Genomic DNA, 20,011 nt, shown 5'->3' with positions numbered 1-20,011 from the left:
TATCTTGATTAAGCTACTATCATCTAAGGTATTTGCTATAGCCTCTGAATCTGTATCCTCCTGACTCATATAACACGGCCCAGGACCGAGTTGCCTCAGGTAGCCCAGCCCTGTCGTCGGGGCTGCCTAATCCCAGGCACTCTCATTGTCCCGGGACAACGGAGCTGTGACCCACACCCCAGGGACCAGCTGTCTTCTTGGAATAAGAGCCGGGGAAGCTGCTTGGGGAAAGCCACTGTATTGCCGAGAATGGCAAGGGAAGTAAGCACAGTTCATATTCCAGCAGTGTAGACACTAGTACACTTGCACTAGTTGTTAAAATACTGAATAATTCCAGAACAGTTTATAAGCAGCCTCTGCCCTGAGCCACCTCACCCCTTGAATGTTCCCCCTCCCCAGCTATCCTGGCCCCAGACCCAGCAATTAAAGGGATAATACCTGGCACCAAAAGGGGTCACCAGGACCTCAGCGTGACCTCTGGACACTGATTCAGCAAGTCATACCACTTGTTAAATATTTTGAACATCACCCTGGCTATAACGTGACTGAAGGGAAATGAAACCCTGAACTCAGTGTGGAGGGTGACGAGGGTGACATGAGTTCTGAAAGCCAGGGACTTGTCATTGAGTTCCTACCTCCACCTCCTTCTGTCTCTCCTCCCCACAGCCAGAAACGCCCAGCCCCCACCAACGCTGCCCTCGCCCCGTTCAGAACATCCCACAATCACACCCAGATAGTATTGCACTCTTTTATTTACAGAAAACACAGATAAAGCATTTCAATGTTCATTTAGCAAACCAATCCACTTTTTTTTTTTTTCTTTTTGGCACAAAGAAATATCACAGATGGACCCCAAGATCGATCAGAAACCCACAAGATTTATCAGCCATCACTGGTCCAGGGGCAGCCACAAGACTCAGACAGACAGACAGCATCGCCACAAACTGCAAAAAATAAACAAGGTTCACATTCACCTCACAGTAAAAACCTGCTCACCGATGGGCAAGGGCAGGCAGGAAGGGGCAGTTTCTCTGCTCCAAGGCGGGCAGTGGGTGTGAGGGGCAGGAAGGAGGATGGGGTGGGATAGACATTGCTCAGAAATTAGAGAGACGTGGGCTTTTAGTTTTTAACCTCTTACCTTGTAGAAGTAAGACAGTGCAAAAACTATCATACCCTGACCACTTGTCCATCCGAAGCTTCTAGAAGGTGTGTGGTTTGGGATGTCCCTCCTCGTGGGCGCCCGTGTGTGTGTGCAAATGTGTGAGTGTGGTGCTTGTAAACATTGTCACCATTCACGCAGAGACCCAACATCCGAGTGTCTGAACGGGGTGTGATGGGGGCCGGACCCCACCTCCCGCTCCCTCTGCCCCAGAGATTCCTGTCCGAGACATAGTGCAAATTTCAGAGACAAAAAGGGGCAGAAGGAGGTGGCGGGTGGGCAGGGGGCAGGAAGGACACCGAGACAGGGTGGGGGAGGGAGGGGGAGATAAGGCAACAGTTAAAAAACGGTCCATTTTATCAAAACCGGCCCCATGCGCCCCGCAGCCCGCCCTCGGCGCCCCGGTCACGAGAAAGGGCGGAAGTCCCGCTCCTCCACCAGACTGACGGAGGGGTTCTTCAGCTCCTCCTCCGAGGCTGCCATCTTGTAGCCCAGCTGCGCCAGCACCCGCTGGCAGGCGTTCTGGGCGAAGGCCACAATGTCATAGGACAGGCGGAAGCGCCACTTCTCGGCCGTGGCCGCCGAGTTGCGCACGGTGCCGTATTTGTGCTTGCCCAGGGTGGGGTCCCCCTGCGTGTTGTTCTGGATCCAGCGCGCCACGTGGCCGTCCAAGGGGATGCCCAGGAACCCGTAGATCTCCTCGGTCTTCTTCATGGGGTTCCTGGCCAGGTCCTCGTAGCGCACCAGCATGTACTTGCCCTTGAGCCAGGGCGGCCGCATGAGGCCGGTGGACACGGAGTTGGAGAAGTCCTCGCACACCGTGGTCAGCTGCGTCACGTCCAGGTTGTAGGGCTTCCTCCCGGTGCCGTACCAGAGCCGCCAGAGCCGGTACGTGTCGCGGAAGGTCTCGCTGCGGGAGGCCAGAATGCCGCGCGGGTCCCGGACCAGCTGGATGACCTTGAGGTTCAGCCGCGGGTCTTCCACCAGGGCGCGCAGGTCGTTCACCTCGGGCACGCGCACCGTCTTGATGGCCACGTGGCTGCGCTCGCGGCAGGCCTCGGCGGCCACGGTCAAGTTCAGCAGGCCGCACTTGCGCACGCAGTCCCCCTCCTCCAGCACCAGGTCGCCGGAGCCCGGAGGGTCGCACACCGGGCGCGAGCACAGCACCCTGCTGGCCCCGCGGCGGAAGATCCTGTCGGTGGTGTGGTTGACGGGCGGCGGCTTGATGTAGTTCTCCAGGAAGTAGAGGTCACAGTCGTAGAGGCTCCGCAGGAGGTCGCGGCTGGCGCCCAGCATCACCCGCCGGTCCGCGGGGCTCTTGCCCTGGGTGAAGCGAGGGATGAGCGTGTTCTGCACGTGGTAGAGGGGCTCGAACAGGTAGAAGACGTCCAGGTGCTGGTTGAAGAGCTGGCCCACGAAGGAGGAGCCGCTGCGCGTGGTGGCCAAGATGAGGATGTGTGTCTTGCGGGAGAGGTTATAAGCGAAGGTGGGGCCCTCCTCGCAGAGCCGCTCGGCCAGGCCGGCCTCCGCCAGCCCCGGGCAGGTGTGGAAGGACTTGGCGGTGAAGGTGCGGATGGCCGTGTACTGGATGGCGATGGAGGCCAGGGCGAGGAGGAGGACGGCCTTCCAGGAACATTGCATGGCTGGGCACCTTCATGGGGCTGCTTCTCCACCACACGAGCTCTGCGGGCAAAGGCGGGCAGCAGTCAGGGGGCAGTCAGGCTTGGGTGCCTGACACGGCGAGGGGCACTGGCTTGCTCCCCTGGAAGAGCTGGCCTCCAGGAGGCCCAGGGAAGAACCCCCAGCTCCCTGCCCAGTGCTCACACACGCACCTAAAGCCCAGGCAGCTTCTACGCCAGACTTTACATTCTCTGGTGACTCCCCGGGGGCTTCTGGGGACTGGACAAACTGATGCCCTGAACCCCAAGGTTTAACCTACAGACTACTGCAGGGGCCTCCCATCGGGAACCCTGAGTTCCTCCCTGGGGCCCTACTGTGCCCCACTCCCACAGTTAGGGAACGACCAGTTCCTGGCTCAAGCCATTCCCCTGCCACTGCCTGTCACCCCTGCTGGCATCTCCTGGGCCCTCCTGCATCTTCTTCAACCCCCATGAGCTGATGCCCAGTTCCCATGTGGTCATCTTTCCTCCATCCCCTGCCCACCCCCGGGAGGAAAAAGAGTCCATGTCAGATGCCTCCTTCTGACCCAAGCCCCCATGCAGAAAGTGGTGCACACGGTGACTGGGTGGGCTGCCAGCATCAGCTCATCCTTGCCGGCTGGGCCAGGAATGGTGGACACCTATGTCAAGCCCCCTCCCCGCCCCCGCCAAATTTATGGATGCAGGTGACCAGCTTACTCCAGACGAGGACTCTCGGGGCTCCAGAATCTCTAAGAGCCACCTGGCCCGCAGCAGAGACAGGGTCCAGGGGCTGCTGAGAAGCATCCTTCCCAGCCCCCAGCGCCTGGGGGAGGGGTCCACGCCATGGGGCAGATGACCCCCACTGACAGCAGAGTGATCTGGCTCCTCTGCCCACCCCCCACCCCAGCCAGTCCTCAAAGGCCTCAGCCCCTTCTGCCCACAGGGTGAGCTCGGAGACACCCGTGTGATCCAGCAATGACCCCAGAGAACCCAGGCAGGACAGAGAGAAGAGGAAGGAGTGGAAAAGAAGGGGCACCTCCAGGAATGGAGAAAGCGTGGGGGATGGGGAGGGCCCCAAGGCAGGGAACATGAAGGGTGTGCCAGGGGTCCAGGGCAAGGAGCCAACCTGAGCATCTGCAAGTCGTCCCCAAGAGAGGCGAGCTCAGCTACCCGCCCTGGGGGAGGGCTGGGGCTGCTCCAAGAGGGATGCAGGGTGGGCTCCGCCACTCACCAAAGAGGGGCTGCTCCGAGCTGGGAGTCCGCAGGCGCCGGGTTGCCTGGCCCAGCCGGCAGTCCCAGCCTGTGCAACAGCCCTGTGGCCAGCAGGCTGCAAGGAGACAGGGAGGGGAGGGGTTCTGAGGATGGGGGGGCTCCCAGTGCCCCCCTTCCCACCCTTTCTCTCCTATGTCCTGTGCCCCACAGACAGCCCCACAGGGCCAGGCAGTGAGGGCCCTGCCTGCTCTCCCAGATCTGTCACTGGCCTATGGCTCTAAATAACCTAGCAGCATCTCTGATCCCCTGGGTCCCGCCCTCTGAGCCCTGGGCTACATCCCACCCCCTCTGCCCACCTCCCTCACCCCTACCCCTACCCTCCTAGCATGTCCCTGTCCCTTTGCTCACACCAGGACCCAGTGGGCAGGGAGCTGGCCACCTTGCACACCCAGCTGACTGAGTCAGTGCCCCACATGGGCAACCACCCCAGGGAGGCACCCCCCACCACCACCACGCACAGCAAAGAAATCCACTGGCCACAAACACCCCCAGGCCTGGCTAGCTCTTCAGCTCTGGGGAGCTCTTCAGACTGACCCAATCAGACACAGGGCCCAGGGCCCAACAATGGAACAGAGGGTCAGAGTCAAGGTTATCCCAGAAAATTGGGCCGAAGCCCAGCCCAGATTGGTTCTGCATTTTAAATCAACAGGACAGCCTGACCCTTCAAAAGTCGACTTGTTCAGTGACTCCCCACTGAGGGGGTCAGTGGACGTCAGCAAGGGCAGGGGGGGCTCACCCCAGACCTCCCGGGGGAATCAGCAGCTCAGTCGACACCAGCCCAGATGCTGCGGCCCGCAGGGAAGGGACAGCCACGGAGGGAGGCTCTTCTTCCAGCCACACCGGAGAGAGAACGGCTACCTGAAACTCAAAGCAGAAGTGGACCAGGGAGGGTTCCCGACCTGATGCTCCCCGCGGGTCCTAAGCTGCAACACCAAGGTCGGAGCATTACTCGGTTAGCATCTATGAGTACTTCCGAAGTGCTGACGAAGCCCTTTATCTGCATTAGCTCATTTGTTCCTCCCAAGAACTTGACGTGGAAGCCCATATTCACTCCATTTCACAGGCGAGAAAGCTGAGGCCCAGAGAGGGGGAGCCACCTGCCTGAGCTCACAGGCCTGGTCTAACCCCCGTCTGGCAGGTTCCCCAGAGCCGGCTCGTTCCCTCTAAGGAGACTTGACTTCCTGTTCCTCCAGCTTACGCAGACCTGGCCTTCAAACATGATTCGACCAACGTCCCCAGCCCATCTGTGGCGGGCGAGAGAGGGCCCGGGCATTAGCAGGGGACAGAGACAGGATTTCCGAGACTCGGAGCGCGTCCCTCCCCTTTGCTGACGGGTCCTGTTGATCTGTTGGCTCATGGCCGAGGAGGTGGACTCGTGTGCTTTGTGAATAGCCTTCCCACATCCTGCTGCTTGGCATGACTCCTTGGGGGCGGGTGAGTCAGGCCTCATTTCTCAAACCTGCAGCAGTGCCTGGCCCGGCCCACCCGACTCTCAACACCATGTTATTCCTTATGGCCCCCTCTGGGAGGTCCGGGTCCTCACTCCCTCCCTCACTCCCATTGTCCAGATGGAGAAATTGAGGCTCAAAGACTAAGCAAATGTGCATATGCAAATAAGTAGCAAAGACTCAAATCCCTCTGGGTCAAACTCTTAGGCCAGTGCTCTGGCCCCTTCACCATCAGCTTAGAGGGGGAGAAACAGAGTTGAAGCAGGCTGCTTGCCTTAGGGAGGGGCACAGAGGCTGGGCTGAGATGGCAGGGGGCCCAGCCGAGGCTCTAGAGCTGAGAAGTCCTGTTTTAAGTATGAAACTCTGCTTGGTATCTATAGGAAGCCGTACTGCGTCACCAGGTGGCAGTAAATAGGGGAAGGGCACAGTCTAGATTCTTAGGAACTTTCAAAGTGATCAGAGAAAAACCATAACTCTGACCACACCCCATCCCACCCCTACCCCACCCCACGGCAGCAGAGGATCCTGTCTCCATCAGCAGGATTGGATGAGGTGCCCAGAGAGAATGGCCTCTCTGCATCAAATGCAGCTCCCCTCTGCAAAGCACAGCTCCCTCCAGCCCCCGGCCGCCGCCCCCCGCCCACCCAAGTGCCCCAAGACAAATTCAAACGCGTTTAAAGAAAGGTAGGGGGCCGGCTCCGTGGCTTGGCGGTTAAGTGCGGGCGCTCTGATGCTGGCGGCCCGGGTTCGGATCCCGGGCGCGCCCCAAGGCACCGCTTCTCCGTCCAACCCGGGGCCGAGTCCCGCGTACAGCAACTAGAGGAATGTGAACCTATGACATACGACTGTCTACTGGGGCTTTGGGGGGAAAAAAATGAATAAATAAAATGTTTAAAAAAAAAAAAAAAGAAAGAAAGGTAGGGAATGCCATCGACAACAGTGCTAGGTGATATTTCTAAGTTATTTGGGGTCCATTCTCTAGTTGCAATGCCATCTCATTTGGATGTACCTCCTTTGTATTAATTCACAAACACCTGTCAGACAGCCAACAGGAGCCAGGCACCGTTCTAGGAATTACAAGAACAATAACACGAAGGAAGGAAAACACTTACGGGGCATTCACGATCCTTCTCCCGGGTGTATGCTCCCTTACAGGCATCAGCTCCCCTAGCCCTCACACCGACCCTATGAAGCAGATACTGTCACATCCCTGTTTTACAGATGAGAAAGCCGAGGCTCTGCAAGGTTAGGTAACTTTCGCAAGCTTACACCCTAGTAAGGGGTCGAGCCAGGATTGCAGCCCAGGCAGTGTGCTCTGAGTCCACGCTCGAATCCACTCTCTGACTCACTCCCTGTCTACTGCATTCCACCCGCTGTGGTCCCCACTAAGACAGGAAACAGAGGCCTTAAAGAGACTTCACTTAACTCTAGGGTTCAGGTTCCAAAAACAATTCACCCACGGTTTTCTTTAAAGAGGAGCATCTTTCGGGGAGGGGACCATTTAAGTTTCTCCCCCCACTTCCCCTCCCCACCCCCAGCCAAGGCCAGGATTGCAAGCTGCTGCCTTTGCTAATAAGTCAGAAGTAACTGAAGCATCTCGATGTTATAAATCCCTAAGAAAGCGCGACTCGGGTTCATAAGGTACGGCCTGGGCACCATGGGGGGACTGTGCTCGAAGGCCCAGTGGCAGACCATCCCCTGTCCCCAGGGAGGGCAAAGCCAGGGCATGGGAACGGGAAGATAGAGGAAGTCAGCGCCCCTAGAAATGCCCCTGCTCTCCTGCCAGCCTGGCAGAGCAGGGCTCCGGGCTGGCCAAGTGTCCTTGGTATGCTGGAGGCATCTGCCCTGGAAACCAGAGGCCCCGGGGCCAGGGCCCACGCTTCCCAGGGGAGCTTTGGCCACTGCAAGGGACTCCTCAATGCCCTCAGCCTCCAAGCCAGGCTGTGAGCCCAGGGCCCCTCCCTGGGCCTCGAGCAGCCCCTGGCATGGCCTCCCTCCACCTCTGGTTAGTCCAGATCCAGGCAAACCTTGGACACAGGAGCCCAGAATCTGTAACTTCTATTGGAAGGCAGGGGGGTTAGTGAACTCCGCTCCCAGCAGAAGCTTAGGTTTCAGTGTCAGCCACCTTCCGATGAGGGCACAGACTAGGGGTGGAGAACATCTCTACACTGGCGAACTATAATTCAGAGCTAAGAGCTCAAGCCATGGAACCACGGCCCCTGGATCCTGGGTGATTCCCCAGCTGTCTCTGAGCCTCAGTTTCCCCATCCGTGGAATGGGTATAACCGTAGTATTGGCTCTAAGAATTGACTTAAAGCATTTAGTCAATGCCAGCATACAGATATGGCACAGCCTTATGCCTGGGACATGGGCTCTGGCACCAGCCCCATTGACAGCCAGATTTCTTCATCTCTCTGGGCCTCTGTTTTCTCACCTGCAAAATGGGGATCATTTTAACAAGCTGTGGTGAGGACTCATTAGTCAGTACTGTGCATGGCATAGAAGAAACACTCAAAGAATGTCACTGTTATCATCATTAAATGTCTTGTTTGCTTTTTGTCTTGGGGAAGCACTCAGGACAAGTCATCACTGACTCTAACACAAGGCAGACACTCTCCCTGACTCTGGGCCCAGCCCCCTGCCCCACAGGCCCTCTGCCCACCGGCCCTTCCTCCCTCGGCTCCTCTCCCAGCCCGGGACCTTTCTCCTGCTCACGCTGAGTCGCCGCAGTGGCTTTCCTGCTGCCCTCTAGTGGCCACATCCTGTAGTGCAGACTCAGCCCTGCGTCTCTGCTGTGTTCAGAATTCCCAGCCGGTTGGCTGCAGCCTGATGTGAGGACGCAGCAAGTGGGAGGTGATGTTGCAGGAGGCAGTGAGGTGCCAGGATGCCATGCCCACCAGGGCTGCGGGCTCTGTTCTGTGCACCCCTTCATCCTCACCCACACACCTAGAGGCAGGCAGCAACAGGCAGCCTCACCTCATCCCAAGGGCCTCTCCTCCTGGTCTCATTCCACTCTGGCAGAGGAAGGGACATTGAACTGATGTCACAGGCAGGAGCAGCCACTGCCTCTGCCTTTCCTGCTGGGTGACCTTGGACTCACCCCCTGGCCTCTCTGTGCCTAGATCCAGGGACTTTAAGAGCCTCCCAGATCTGACCACTGGGGTTCTCTGATCTCAGGAAGACCCCATACTCCGTTCTCAGAGTCAGGGCCACCCTTCTCTGCAGGCAAGGGGACCCTCCTTTGGGAGTGAGAAGGCCCCAGTCATCTGCCAAGAAGATAGCAGGGCTGGGCAGCTCTGCCCCCCACCTCAGCCGGATCTGTGGCTGCCCCCGTGGGGCCCAGTAACCAAGGGGCTCTGCCCTCTGCCGAGTCAGCCCCCGCCTCCTGCCCTATGAAATCCCACGCAAGCCAGAGCTGTGGCTCTTTGCCTTTTCTGAGCCACAGACCCCTTAGAGAGACACAATCCCTCTTCCCAGAAAGATCCATTTGTGTCTACAATTTTACACACACAGAAGGTTCCCAGACCTAAAGCCCACCCATGGGTGCCCCCTCTCTTCCCTAGGGGCTTACCCCCTTTATTAGGAGCATTCTCCCCGCTCCCAGGATCTTTTCAACTGACCATATCAGAGAAGGCTCCACAGATGTATACATACTGACGTGGAGCCATTGCTCAAGATAGAAAAAGCTAGGGCCAGAAGACACACATGCAATAGGAGACTATTTATCACTTCTCATTTCTAGAAAGGGGACATGTGTGTGTATGTGTGCGCGCGCACGCGTGTGTGTGTGTGTAAACACGCATAAACAACCACTGAAAGAACTGACACTGAACTGGTAACTGTAGATGCTCTGGGGGGAACTAGGAGACTGGCGGGGGCGGCAGGGGGAAGGCACAGTTTACACTGAGATTTTTGGTTCAGTTTAAGTTTACTAACTTTTGGGGACAGAGTGAAGCCACCCACGCAAGAACTGGGGGGGTGACTGATGACAGGGTGGGGCACTGAAAATCAGCCCTGGCCCCTCACTGTGCCTCCTGTTCTGTCCCCAGGGCACCGCCAGCCTGCTCTCCCCTCCCCCATTTCCAAAGTACCAGGGTCGAAGTCACTATCTTTCCGCCAGAATTGGGCTCTGTCTGCTCAGGTGGCCACTAAGGACAGCAGCCACCTGGGGCTGCTGAGACAGGGCGGGAGCTGAAAAGGAGCGAGACCTCAAGAGGGGGCCTGGGGCTGTGCGGAGCAGCTGAGGCCTGAGTGGGGAAATGACTCCCTTCCCAGCTTTTTCTCCCTATAAACAGTTTGCGAAGCCCTGGGGAGACAGGGAGAGCAGAGGGGAAAAAAACCTGAACATCATACTTCTGACCAGACTCAGGAGCCAGTGTGGAGGGGTCCCAGGAACTGGAGCAAGGGGCAGGGGACACTGCACAGGGAGGGAGGAGCTGGCAAACAGGCCTCTGGGATGGAGACTGCAGAAAGGAAATGCTTAATCCCTGAGTCTGCAGTAGCCAGCGCTGATCCACCATAGACGTTTGTTTAGTTAAGGCTAAAACACATAAAACAGCCAGGTTTTTTCTTCCTAAGGAAAATGAGCTGGTGAAAATGAGGCAAGGGGAAAACAAGGGTATGAAAGTCTGAAAGAACTAGGAGGCAGGTCAGGGTACAAGAGCCAAGCCACTTCTGGGCTATACATTCAGGTCAGAGCTACCTGGCAGCCAATGGGAAAAGGGAAATATTTCATTTACATGTTTCATAGGATCCATGAGATGAAGATTAAAGTATCTGCTCAGGAGATACCCAGCTACTCCTGATATTGAATCCAGCACAAGATTTCTCATGAGGGGTCTCCTAGACAGCCCTGAGCACATACTGCCGTCCTCAAGACCTCACACCTAGTAAGCCCAAGATAAGTCTCATGGAGCTGTGTCCTCGAACATCCTTCAAGGTGAGCAGTATGCCAACAGATGATTCAGCCGAAGCAACCTTCCAGAGGAGGCAATCTGATGGTGTCCAGCCTCAGCCTCTGGGGTCTGGGTCAGCTCAGGGGAGACTGGAGGCCAAGGGCTTCTCTTTGGGGTCATGCCCCCCTCAACTTGAAACACTGTGAGATCTATGGACCTTCTCCCCAGAATGTACACCCACACAAACATGTTGTATGCAGTCTCTAGAGGCCTGTCCATGGACCCCACGGGCAGAACCAGTCCATCCTCAGGGCACCTCCAATGGGGGCGTGTTCTTACAGTCATGGTTCCAAAGACAAGCACGCAGAGAGCAACTGGTTTGCTGACTTTTCACATCAGCAGAGCTGCTCGGCTGCCCCTTAAGAGCTCTGGTGTCGCCAGAGTGACCTGAGCAGGTCACTCCACTGTCCACACATGATGACCCTGGGGACACCCATGGTGTCTCTAGCCTCCTCGAGAGGTTACCTACAGGCGTGCGAGGAGGCAGGCTGGGGTGGTGGCTGGGCGCCCTCGCTGTGGGGCCTGCCCGGCCTGGGTTTGCTTTATAGCCCTGAGACCTTGAGCAAGGCCCTCGCCCTCTGCAGCCTCAGTTGTCCTCATCTATGAAATGGGCCAGACGGTCACAGAATCTTTCAAATATGTGGGCTGTGAGACAGAAAGCCGATGAAGCTTAGCGCAGTGCTGGGCACAGAGCGGCACTCATGAAGCAGGAACCGGGATTGTTAGGGCCACTTAACCTACAAACAGCCAATCGCAGCCTGGAAACGTTTGAGGAAGTTGAAACAGACGCCAGAGCTTCCTCCACTGAAGCTGCCGCAGCCTGTGTGGCTGGGCTGCAGGCGACCTACCGTGCCCCGGGCCCAGTCGGTCGGCCTGGTCCTGCCCCCCCGTGAGGCAAGTTTTCCGAGGCAGTGGGGAGAGCGACTGACCTCCTGGCCCAAGGCCCGGTGTGCCCGGCTCCTCCGGGGGAGGGATGAGTCAGAAGGGCCGGTTCCCTGTCTCAGGCCGGTCCTGCCACAGCCTGGCCTGTGGTAGGCGGGACCCTTCTGCCCCGACACTGGGTGGAAAGGCGCCGGTTTCCTGTCCCCCCTCCTCTCCCCAGCAGCCACAGCCAGAGTCGGAATAGTACCGAGGCCCCACCCCCGGGATACCGGCTTCTTCCGCCACCCTCCCAGCTTCAAGGATGGGAACCGCCAACAGGAGCGGAGAGCACAGGCAGCTGCTGCTGGAGGGGCCCGGGAGGGCCAGCTGTCCCTGGATCCCGGAGTCTCCAGTCTCGGGCCACCTGCATAAGGCCCAGCCGGCCCCCGGGGACGAGGGAGGGCCGGGCGTCCGGGAGGCTCACCTGAGCCTTGGGGCTATACCGCGGGATGGAGGGGGCTGCAGGAGCGAGACCCAGAGATGGTCCCGTCCCGGTGCCCATCGAGGGGGCGCTTACGCAGGTACCACTGCCATCTCTCACGATGAGGAGCAGAGAGGCTCGGGCAAGCGAGGGAACTGGTCTGAGCATGCGCAGCTAGGCCGCGGTGGGGCCAGGGTTCAAGCTCAGCTCTGGGGACCCCAAGCCCTGGCCCCAACCACAAAGCTTAAGCCCCCAGGCCACACGAGAGCACGGCATCACCAACACCTGGAGACTAGAGGGGAGGGCAGGCAGTGCCAGCATCAAGGTGGCCTCCAGGATCCCAGCACACACTGGTGCCAACCTTGACCTCAGCATTCGTCCCCGACCCAGACATGGGCTCGTCCAACAGACACCGACTGACCAGCTCTCAGATCAGCTGGAGGACGGGGGCTGCCTGTGACCCTTCCTGGCTGGTTCCCTGGCACACCAAAAGGATCTGTGCCATCCCACCACTTTGTGGGGGGTTCTCTGTCCCCAGCTGAATGACAGACAGGAAGATTATCACAAAGACTGGAAGAGATAATGAGTGTGGCCACGCCTGGCACAATGTCGCATCTGATAGGCAGTAGCCAAAACACTCTGCTCCCCACTCCGGGGCTCCAGGTCTGGCTAGGCTAGCAGAGGGAGGAGTGGTTGGCTTCATGGTCAAGGAGCCCAGGAATGCCTGAGTCCTGTGCAGCCAAGAGGACACCAAAGGATGTCTTTATTACCACCTGACCTGAAATGGTCTGGCATAGGGCATAAGGTTTGGGCTCAAGGCCCAGAGACGGCCCTCCTGCTCCCTAAGCCCAGAACTTACCACCAGCTCACAGCTGGTCGCAAGGACGCCAGCATGGCTCAACCTGTCAGTCGTCTGTCTCCTGGATGAGAATCTAGGGAGAGCCACCCCTGGTAACATAACAATCAGATGAGCATCTCCGCCCCTGCATCAACAGGGCCTCCATAAGAGACATGATGGCAGCTGGTCACCGAGGATCCACTGCACAGGTAAGGGCCCGAGGCTCACAGAGGTTGAGTGACTTGCTCCCACAGCCAGGAAGTGGCAGAGAATGGAAGTGGATTGAGCTTATGGGGCGTTGGGGGTGAGGGGTATATGCCGCGAGGGCCTCGCCTCGCCAAGGTTCTCCCTAAAGGCTTCCCCTCCTTCCCCCACTGGCCTCCTGAAACCCTCGGTCTGAACCACCCCAATTAGCAATCCTGACTCTGTACTTTCGCTGTAAGTGGTTAGGAGCAACTTAGCAGAGGATGAAACCCAGACCTTGGGTCCTGGGCAGCCTTCCCCTCTCTGAGCCCCAGGTATGCAGGCAGGGAAATCATGCCCCCTCCCAGGGCAGGTGAGGGGCTTAAATGAGATCTCGCATATTATGCTCTTAGCATAGTGCCTGGAACAAGGCAATCACTGAATGATACCTTCGGAATGTCGCCATCAGACTGTCATCTTCATCTGCTTGCAGAATCCCTGAGGGAGAGCTCCAGGCCCTCCCTCGGTCCACCCCCACCCCCGGTGCCCACCTAGCGCACTGCAGGGCCTCAGTGGGCGCAACCCACTCGCTGCCCCCAGCAGAGCCCCGGAGAAGGGAAGAGCTGCGCCCTGTTCCCCATCCCCGAGGAGGAGCCAAGACAGTGGTCCTGATGATTCCGGGCCCACAGCCTTCTCGCTCTAATCAAGGAGCGAACACAAAGAGGGGCTCTCTAAACATTTAGGAAACACGGGAACTCTGTGCCCCACGCGGCACCGTGGGGATTTTATAAAGAACAAATCATGCTTGACAAACTTGATAGCTTTCTTGATAGAATTACAAGACGGGTAGATGAAGGAAACGCAGGCAGGGTAATAGATCTTGATTTTTAGCAAAGCATTTGATACAGCGCCTCGAGTAATCTAAGAAAATTAATTCAAACAGACTTGGCCCTAAGCACTTGTCATGGGGCGGGAATCAGGAGGTGTAGGTCCCAAGGGCGCCAGGTAGAGGAGGCAAGCCCAGGGGCGAGGGGCTGAGGGACAGAGCCTGGGAGTGGGGGCAGGGCTGCCAAGCCCCCGCGCTGGGTCAGATCTTATCTAACATCTTCATTAATGATCCTGAGAGGGAGTAAACAGTCCGTTAATGAAATTTGCAGAGGATATTAAACTGGAAGGTGATGTGAACACCAGTGAGGACAGCAAAGTGGTCCAGAGAGACCTGGGGGGAGAACCTTGGCAGCAGCTGAGGAGGGGGGAGTGGGAAGGGGGGGATGCTGGGCAGTGACTGGGACTACCTGGAGAGCCAGAGAAGAGGGAAGGGCATCCCCAAGGCTGGTGTGGAGCTGGGAGTGGCCACAGCTAGCTGGGGTTCTAGCCAAACAGGCAAACCCCGAGAATCTCAGTGTTTCCATCTGTAAAATAGAAGGAAGGGCCGGCAGCTATGGAGGCTGCCTTGCAGCTCTGACGGCTGGTCGTGATGGGGGGCATGCCTTTAGGGAGCTTGGAACTGAAGCCCACCTTACCTGAGGGGAGGAGGGGAACAGTGACATGAAGAGGAGGCCAGGGAGGGGAGGGCAATGGAGAGAAGAGGTGGTGAGGGCGCCACTGGCTGAGCCATCACTGGCGCCCAGATTGCCCCCGAGCCACTGCCCTGATGCTGCCGAGGCAAGGGTAAGCAGAGGTGGGCAGGCCCCTCTGCCAGCCGGCTGGGCAGTAACCCATCCGCTGGTGGCTCGGGGCTCCAGACTTGTAGGGTGTGCTGGGAACACTTCAGCCACAGAGGTTGGCTCTCAAACCAGGGGGGAGGAGGGGGGCAGGGTCTGTTATCTTTCTGGAGAGTTCCTGATCCCTCCTAATCCTCAAGAGGGAGATGCTTCTCCAGCCAGGTGAACCACCTTTCCAGGATCAGAGAGAGCTGCCCCACCCCAATCCCTTCTCTCTGTCCTCAGAGCCTGGACCTCTCCGGGCCCTCTCCCTCTGGCCTGATCCCAAGGGAGCTGAGGCAGGAAGCTGCCCATCCATCTGAACTCGGAGGATTTGTTCCCATGAGGCTCCTAGACAGGTGGGGTCTGAACAGGAGCCAGGACCCCCTAGCACGGTGCCGGGCCCTCAACAACCGAAATAAACGCTCTGCGGGAGGAAGAAATGGATGGCTGGTTCCCAGCTGTGGGTGTACCAGGGTGGCTGGGGGAGGCTCTTCCAGCAGGAGGTCAGCCCTGCCCGATGTCAAGACCACTTGCAGCGACACAGAGGATGGATCCAGGTGAATGCGCATGCTGGGGGAGTTCCTTCCAACCCCCTGAATTAATTAATAATAATGCCACTTACTGAACACTTACTCCGGCTTGTTCTGAGTGTGTCCCTCATACTAACGCATGTGACCTTCACGACAACCCTCCGAGGCAGGTGCTTTTAGTTCCCCCACTTCACAAAGGAGGAAACTGAGGCACAGCGCAGCCGCCATGACCCTTGGCACCTAGCCAGAAGGCCCATGGGAGAGGCAGCAGCCTGCCAAGAACCCCAGGGAGAGCTGAGCGGCTCCTGATGGGGGGACCCCCACAGGTGGGCAGAGGCAGCCCCTCCTATAGGGACCCCAGAGCCTCGCCCAGCCCCTCCTGCCCCCCTCGAAGGGAGTTGGTCCAACTCCTGCCACACTTGTGGAGCCTGGTCTTACTCTAGGTTCCCCTTCTCCCCCCCATCTGCCGGCTACACCGAGTCCTCCGAACAAGTCTGTTTCCATGGAAACCATACAGTGACTCAGGGCTTCGGGACCTTCTCTGAACCAGATTGTGAATATCAAATGCTCTCTCCCCACACCAGTGCAGGGTGAGTTGGAAAAGTAAAGACAGACCCTCAGTGGGCAAGGGGAACCCAGTGGGGCGCAAGCCTGGCCCCCTGGTGAGAGCCTGGCAGCCGACACACACCCCCCCAATATTAGCACTGTCAGCACCACCCCTCCTCTGGAATGAGGGCCCTGTGGGGCCAGGGGGCAGGGAGGGAAGCGGGATTTCCATTCCTCCTAACTGTGGCCTGCACATGGCCGAGGTTACTGAGGGGCCAGGGAGGAGGGAAGCTGTCTTCGAGAGGAGCTTGACTTCAGATGCCAAATAGCGCTGCAATATTCAGCAAAGAGGGAAATTTGGATTTTAGGGGGGAAATGCGTTTGCTTTCAGATGAGGAGGCCGGCCGGGTGTTAAGTGTATGTGCCAGGAGGGGGCGTGGCTTTCAAAGCCCCAGCAGGGTTGGGGGGATCATTAGCAGAGACTTCCTCTCACTTGCCCCCTACCCTGGCCTGGCCTAGGGAGGCTCACCTGTCAGGATGGGGACAGCAGCAGGGAAATGAAAGTTTGCAGTGCCGGGCTCCTGGCTCCGCAGGGGCAGAGGCCCAAGGGCAAATCCGCCCCCTGCTTTCCCTCCAGCTCCCTGAAGACCCAGGAGGGAGGGGAAGAGAATAGGTCTGAGGTTCGATACCTCCCTGGTGAGTGCAGTGTGTGAGTCATGCCGGTGAGAGCACTTGGAAAAAGAAACAGGGTCATCGTGGAGCCTGTGCGTGTCCCCAGCTGCTGAGGACTGGATCCTGGGAACTGCCGGCCCAGGTACGGTCTCTGAGACAGCCAGCCCCAGCTCAAGGGGCTGAGGAACCCCTGAAGGCAGGTGCCTGGTACCTGGGCCCCACCTGCTTGCCTCTTACACCTACTGGTTCCTTTGGCTCGTCACAGCAGCTACATTCCCAGCGAGGGGGCCCACCTCCTGCCCCCAAACCTAGGTCCCCTCTGCTCCTTGCCCCTACCAGCCCTCGGGAGGATGCTGGGCTCCATGTCTGTCCTGGACTGGACATCCACCACCTCACCTCCTGCCTCCATCTCTCTGTCCATGGTCTAAGCCCATCCTCTGGCACCTGGACTCCCCAGCGGCCCTTCCTAGGAGCCCCTTGCTTAGGAGCAGGGTTTAAGTCCACCCGGAGGAAACTGGACCAAAGGTGAAGAACCTAATCCTGGGAAAGGGCAGGCCCGGGGGGGAGGAGGGAACACCCTGTGGCACCGCAAATCAGGCCGAGGTGCCAACCTAAGACGACTCTCTGGTCCTACCTTTTTAAACCCTTAGCTCCCCAGCCATGGCTACTCTGGGCTGTTAGTGTGAAAGCAAGCATTGGGTTCCTGGAGCCTGGGAGGGGCTGCTCCCGGGGTCCCACCCAGAGAAGAGCAGGAGGGTGGTTCTGGCTTCCCGTGGGGGGCTCTGCACCCTCCGGTGGCCCGGGCCCGCGGGGTCCCAGCTCTTCGCAGAGCGGTCGGTGCGGGTGCGGGGCCGGGGCTGGGAGCAGGAAGCAGGGGTCAGCCTGCCGCCTCTGAGTGCAGCCCCGCTTTGGAAAGTTGGCGCAGGCATGGGGACCTCAGCGTCTCGAGGTGCCTCAGCAGCCCGAGCCGGGCCGGCTGTGGGACGGTGAGCCGGGGGCAGCCCCTGAGTGCGCTCCGCAGCGGAGGGGAGCGAGGCGCCGCGGGGCCGCCGCGCGTCCCAAGTTTGCTGCCCTCCCCGAATGGGGGTGGGGAGGCTACGGCGATCGCGGCGCTCACCGCCACCAGCCCGGGGAGCCCCTTCCTGCGCCCAACACCCTGCTGCGTTCCCCTCGCACGGCCAGTAGCGACCGGCCCCGAGCAGAGGGGCGTCTCCCACCGCGCCCCGCCCCTCCCGGCTGCTGCGGCGAGTGTCCGCTCCCGCCCGCCCCGGGGCCCGCGGGGCCCGGCCGATACCTGGTCGGGGGCGCACCGGCAGCCGCTGCAGCGCCCAGCGCCGGCTCCATCCTCGGGTCTGGAGTCAGGCTTGCCAGGGGCCGGCAGGCGGCGGCGGCGGCGGCATCCTCCGCCTCCCGCGCCCTCCTCCTCGGCCTCCCTCCTCCCTCCTCTTCCACCGCCTCCGCGCGCCCCTCACGGGCCCCTCTTCATGGCCCGGGGGCGCGAGCCCGGGGCGGCTCGGCCAGCGGAGAACGTTCTCCGGGGCAGGGCACGGGAGCGGGGACGGGGGCGCGAGGGCCCGAGGGGCGCCGGGCCAGGGGCCGGGACCCGAGCGCCGCAGCCCCGCGCGCCGGAGGAGGGCAGCAGCCGCAGGCGCCGGAGCCTCACCGAGCGCCCGCCCGCCCGCCTTGCGTCCCGAGCCCAGAGCCGCGGCGGCGGTGGCGGCGGCTAAAGCGCGGAGCGAGCGGCGGGCGCTGCGGTCCCGGCTCCACCCCCCAGAGCCGCCCGCCCCTCGGCTGCCGCCCGCCCCTTCTCTTCCCCACCCCTCCAGCGCGCCCTCCCGCTCCCCGCGCCGCCCTGCCGGCTCCCGCCCCCGCGCGGCCCCAGTCTCCAGCGCTCCGGGCACCCCCTCTGCAGGCCGGCTCCTGTGCCACCCCCCACCCACCCCCGGGGAGGAGCCCCACCTACACCCCGGGTTTGGGGAAGCCGGCGGGCGAGGGCGCAGGCTGCCCACTGGCACCTCTTCCCGTACCCTCCCAACCCCCCCCAACTGAGGGCGCTCCCCGAGGGCCTTCCGCCTGAGTGCCCCCCTCCTCCAGAAGTCCGGCTGGAGCCCCAGCCTGGCCCCGGGCCCAGCTGTCCTCTACCCCTTCCCCAGGCAGCGCAAGGGAGGGACTCCAGAACCCAGAACAGGAGCCAACCACCTTTCGGTGCCAATACCCCAACACACACACCCAGCCGACGCCCCCTTACTTCTCAGGTATGGAAATGAATCATCGGCCCCTGCTGCAGTTGTGCCTCTGGGCAGGGTCAAGGGGCGGCTTAGGGGGGCCTTAGAGTGGATTTGCTGGCTGAGCGTCTTCCAGGCCAGTCCTCCACCCCGCCCACCCCCTCCCTCCGGACTGCCGCTGGCGCTCCGAGGTGGAAATGTGGAGCCACTGCTGCCCTTATGTAGGGGAGACCTGCCGGCGGAGCCGGCAGGCTGAGCAACTTGCTCCTTCATTTTTTACACAAATATTGACTGAGCATCTCCCGCAGGCCAGGCCTGCATGGGCACCAGGGACTCGTTGGTGACAAGACAAACGGACCTCTGCCCTCTCAGAGTGGAGTGCAGTAGAAGCCTGGTAAACAGGCAGAGAATACCACGTGATCAGTGGCCCCTGGGCTGGAGAGGACAGCAGGGAATCCCAGCTCTGCCACCATGTCTGACTGTGCCAGGGCTGGCCACCGCGGAGGCCTATTTCCTCACCTGGAGAGGGGTGTGCGGTTGGGCTGGCTGATCCCCTGGCGCTCCTCAACTCTGACCAAGCAATTATCTTCTCCGGTCAGGAAAGGCAGGCAGCTTCCATCTCCACCCATCTCTGAATCTCTGATTTCCAGTTACAGCCTCTCCATCGCTCCTGGACAGGGGCGGGAGGGGCGGGAGAGGCTGGACGACTTGAAAACTCCAGGCACCCTGGGAAAGCCTCCCTGCCTAAATATCCAAAGCTCCACCCACACTACAGACCGTGTGGTAGAGGGGTTAGCACAGGAGCGCCTCAGTCAGAGCTACCATGTATTGGCTGTGTGACTTTGTATGAGTGATTCAGCTTCTTGGCGCCTCAGTATCCTCCTCTGGAAGGTGGAGATGCTGGCCCTCACTCACCTCATGGGGCTGCTGTAAAACACCAGATGGTAAAATACATGTAAGCACTCAGCACTGTCTGGCACATGATAAGTGCTTAATAATTGTGCAGTGTTGTTATTGCTGTTGGCTGGTTGGTGTTCCGGGCAGCCAGGAATGAATATTCACCCACTGGCCCAGAGGAGAATGTGGCCTCTGTGCTTCTCTGGGGGACTCTGGCCTCGGATCATCAAGTCCCTCTCTCTACCCAGAACCAGATGGGATGAACCCTCTGCCCCTAGGGTCTCACCAGACCAAATGGTCATTTATCTTGGTGACGATTGCACATTCGTAATTATAAACTCCCCACCACCACCTGCCACGAGCCCAGCAGCCGTCGGATCCCCATCGAGACGGAGTGTGGTCCAGTGCGGTCCAAGATCACTTTCCAGCATGTTTTCCTGCAGCGGCAGCCTGGCCTCCGCCCGCGGCTCCACCGCAGCCAGGATGGGAGCGCCAGTCCTCAGTCCTGACTTCAAGGTGACCGGATCTATGCCCGCCCCCCCACCCTCCCAAGGAGTGACAGTGCTCTGGGATGCCTGACAAGAGTGCTGACCTTCCC

General features: G+C 59.6%; 1 protein-coding gene across 3 annotated transcripts; it reads right to left on the bottom strand.

The window, feature by feature from the left end:
- Positions 1–740: 740 nt before the first annotated feature.
- On the bottom strand, positions 741–19,157 carry CHST1 (carbohydrate sulfotransferase 1). Of its 3 annotated transcripts, none has more exons than XM_087423075.1 (4): positions 19,036–19,157; positions 4,808–4,929; positions 4,031–4,126; positions 741–2,842 (listed from the first exon to the last, which is right to left on the bottom strand). In XM_087423075.1, exon 4 carries the CDS (start codon positions 2,798–2,800, stop codon positions 1,565–1,567), a length of 1,236 nt encoding a protein of 411 aa, XP_087279201.1. In that variant the 5' UTR covers positions 2,801–2,842; positions 4,031–4,126; positions 4,808–4,929; positions 19,036–19,157; the 3' UTR covers positions 741–1,564. The 3 variants fall into 3 exon arrangements, with proteins under 3 accessions (XP_087279201.1, XP_087279200.1, XP_087279202.1); XM_087423074.1 differs by lacking the exon at positions 19,036–19,157 and adding an exon at positions 17,586–17,939; XM_087423076.1 differs by lacking the exons at positions 4,031–4,126; positions 4,808–4,929; positions 19,036–19,157 and adding an exon at positions 3,926–4,015.
- Positions 19,158–20,011: the final 854 nt, after the last annotated feature.

This window comes from Ceratotherium simum, chromosome 34 (genome assembly GCF_057802395.1).
Source record: "Ceratotherium simum simum isolate JZ-2026a chromosome 34, ASM5780239v1, whole genome shotgun sequence".
Lineage (NCBI taxonomy): Eukaryota > Metazoa > Chordata > Mammalia > Perissodactyla > Rhinocerotidae > Ceratotherium > Ceratotherium simum.
Note: the sequence above shows the minus strand (reverse complement) of the source record. Positions and strands in the feature narration are given on the sequence as shown.

Coding starts and splice junctions, on each gene's coding strand:
- CHST1 (XM_087423075.1), bottom strand. CDS start 2,800: ATGCAATGTTCCTGGAAGGCCGTCCTCCTCCTCGCCCTGGCCTCCATC.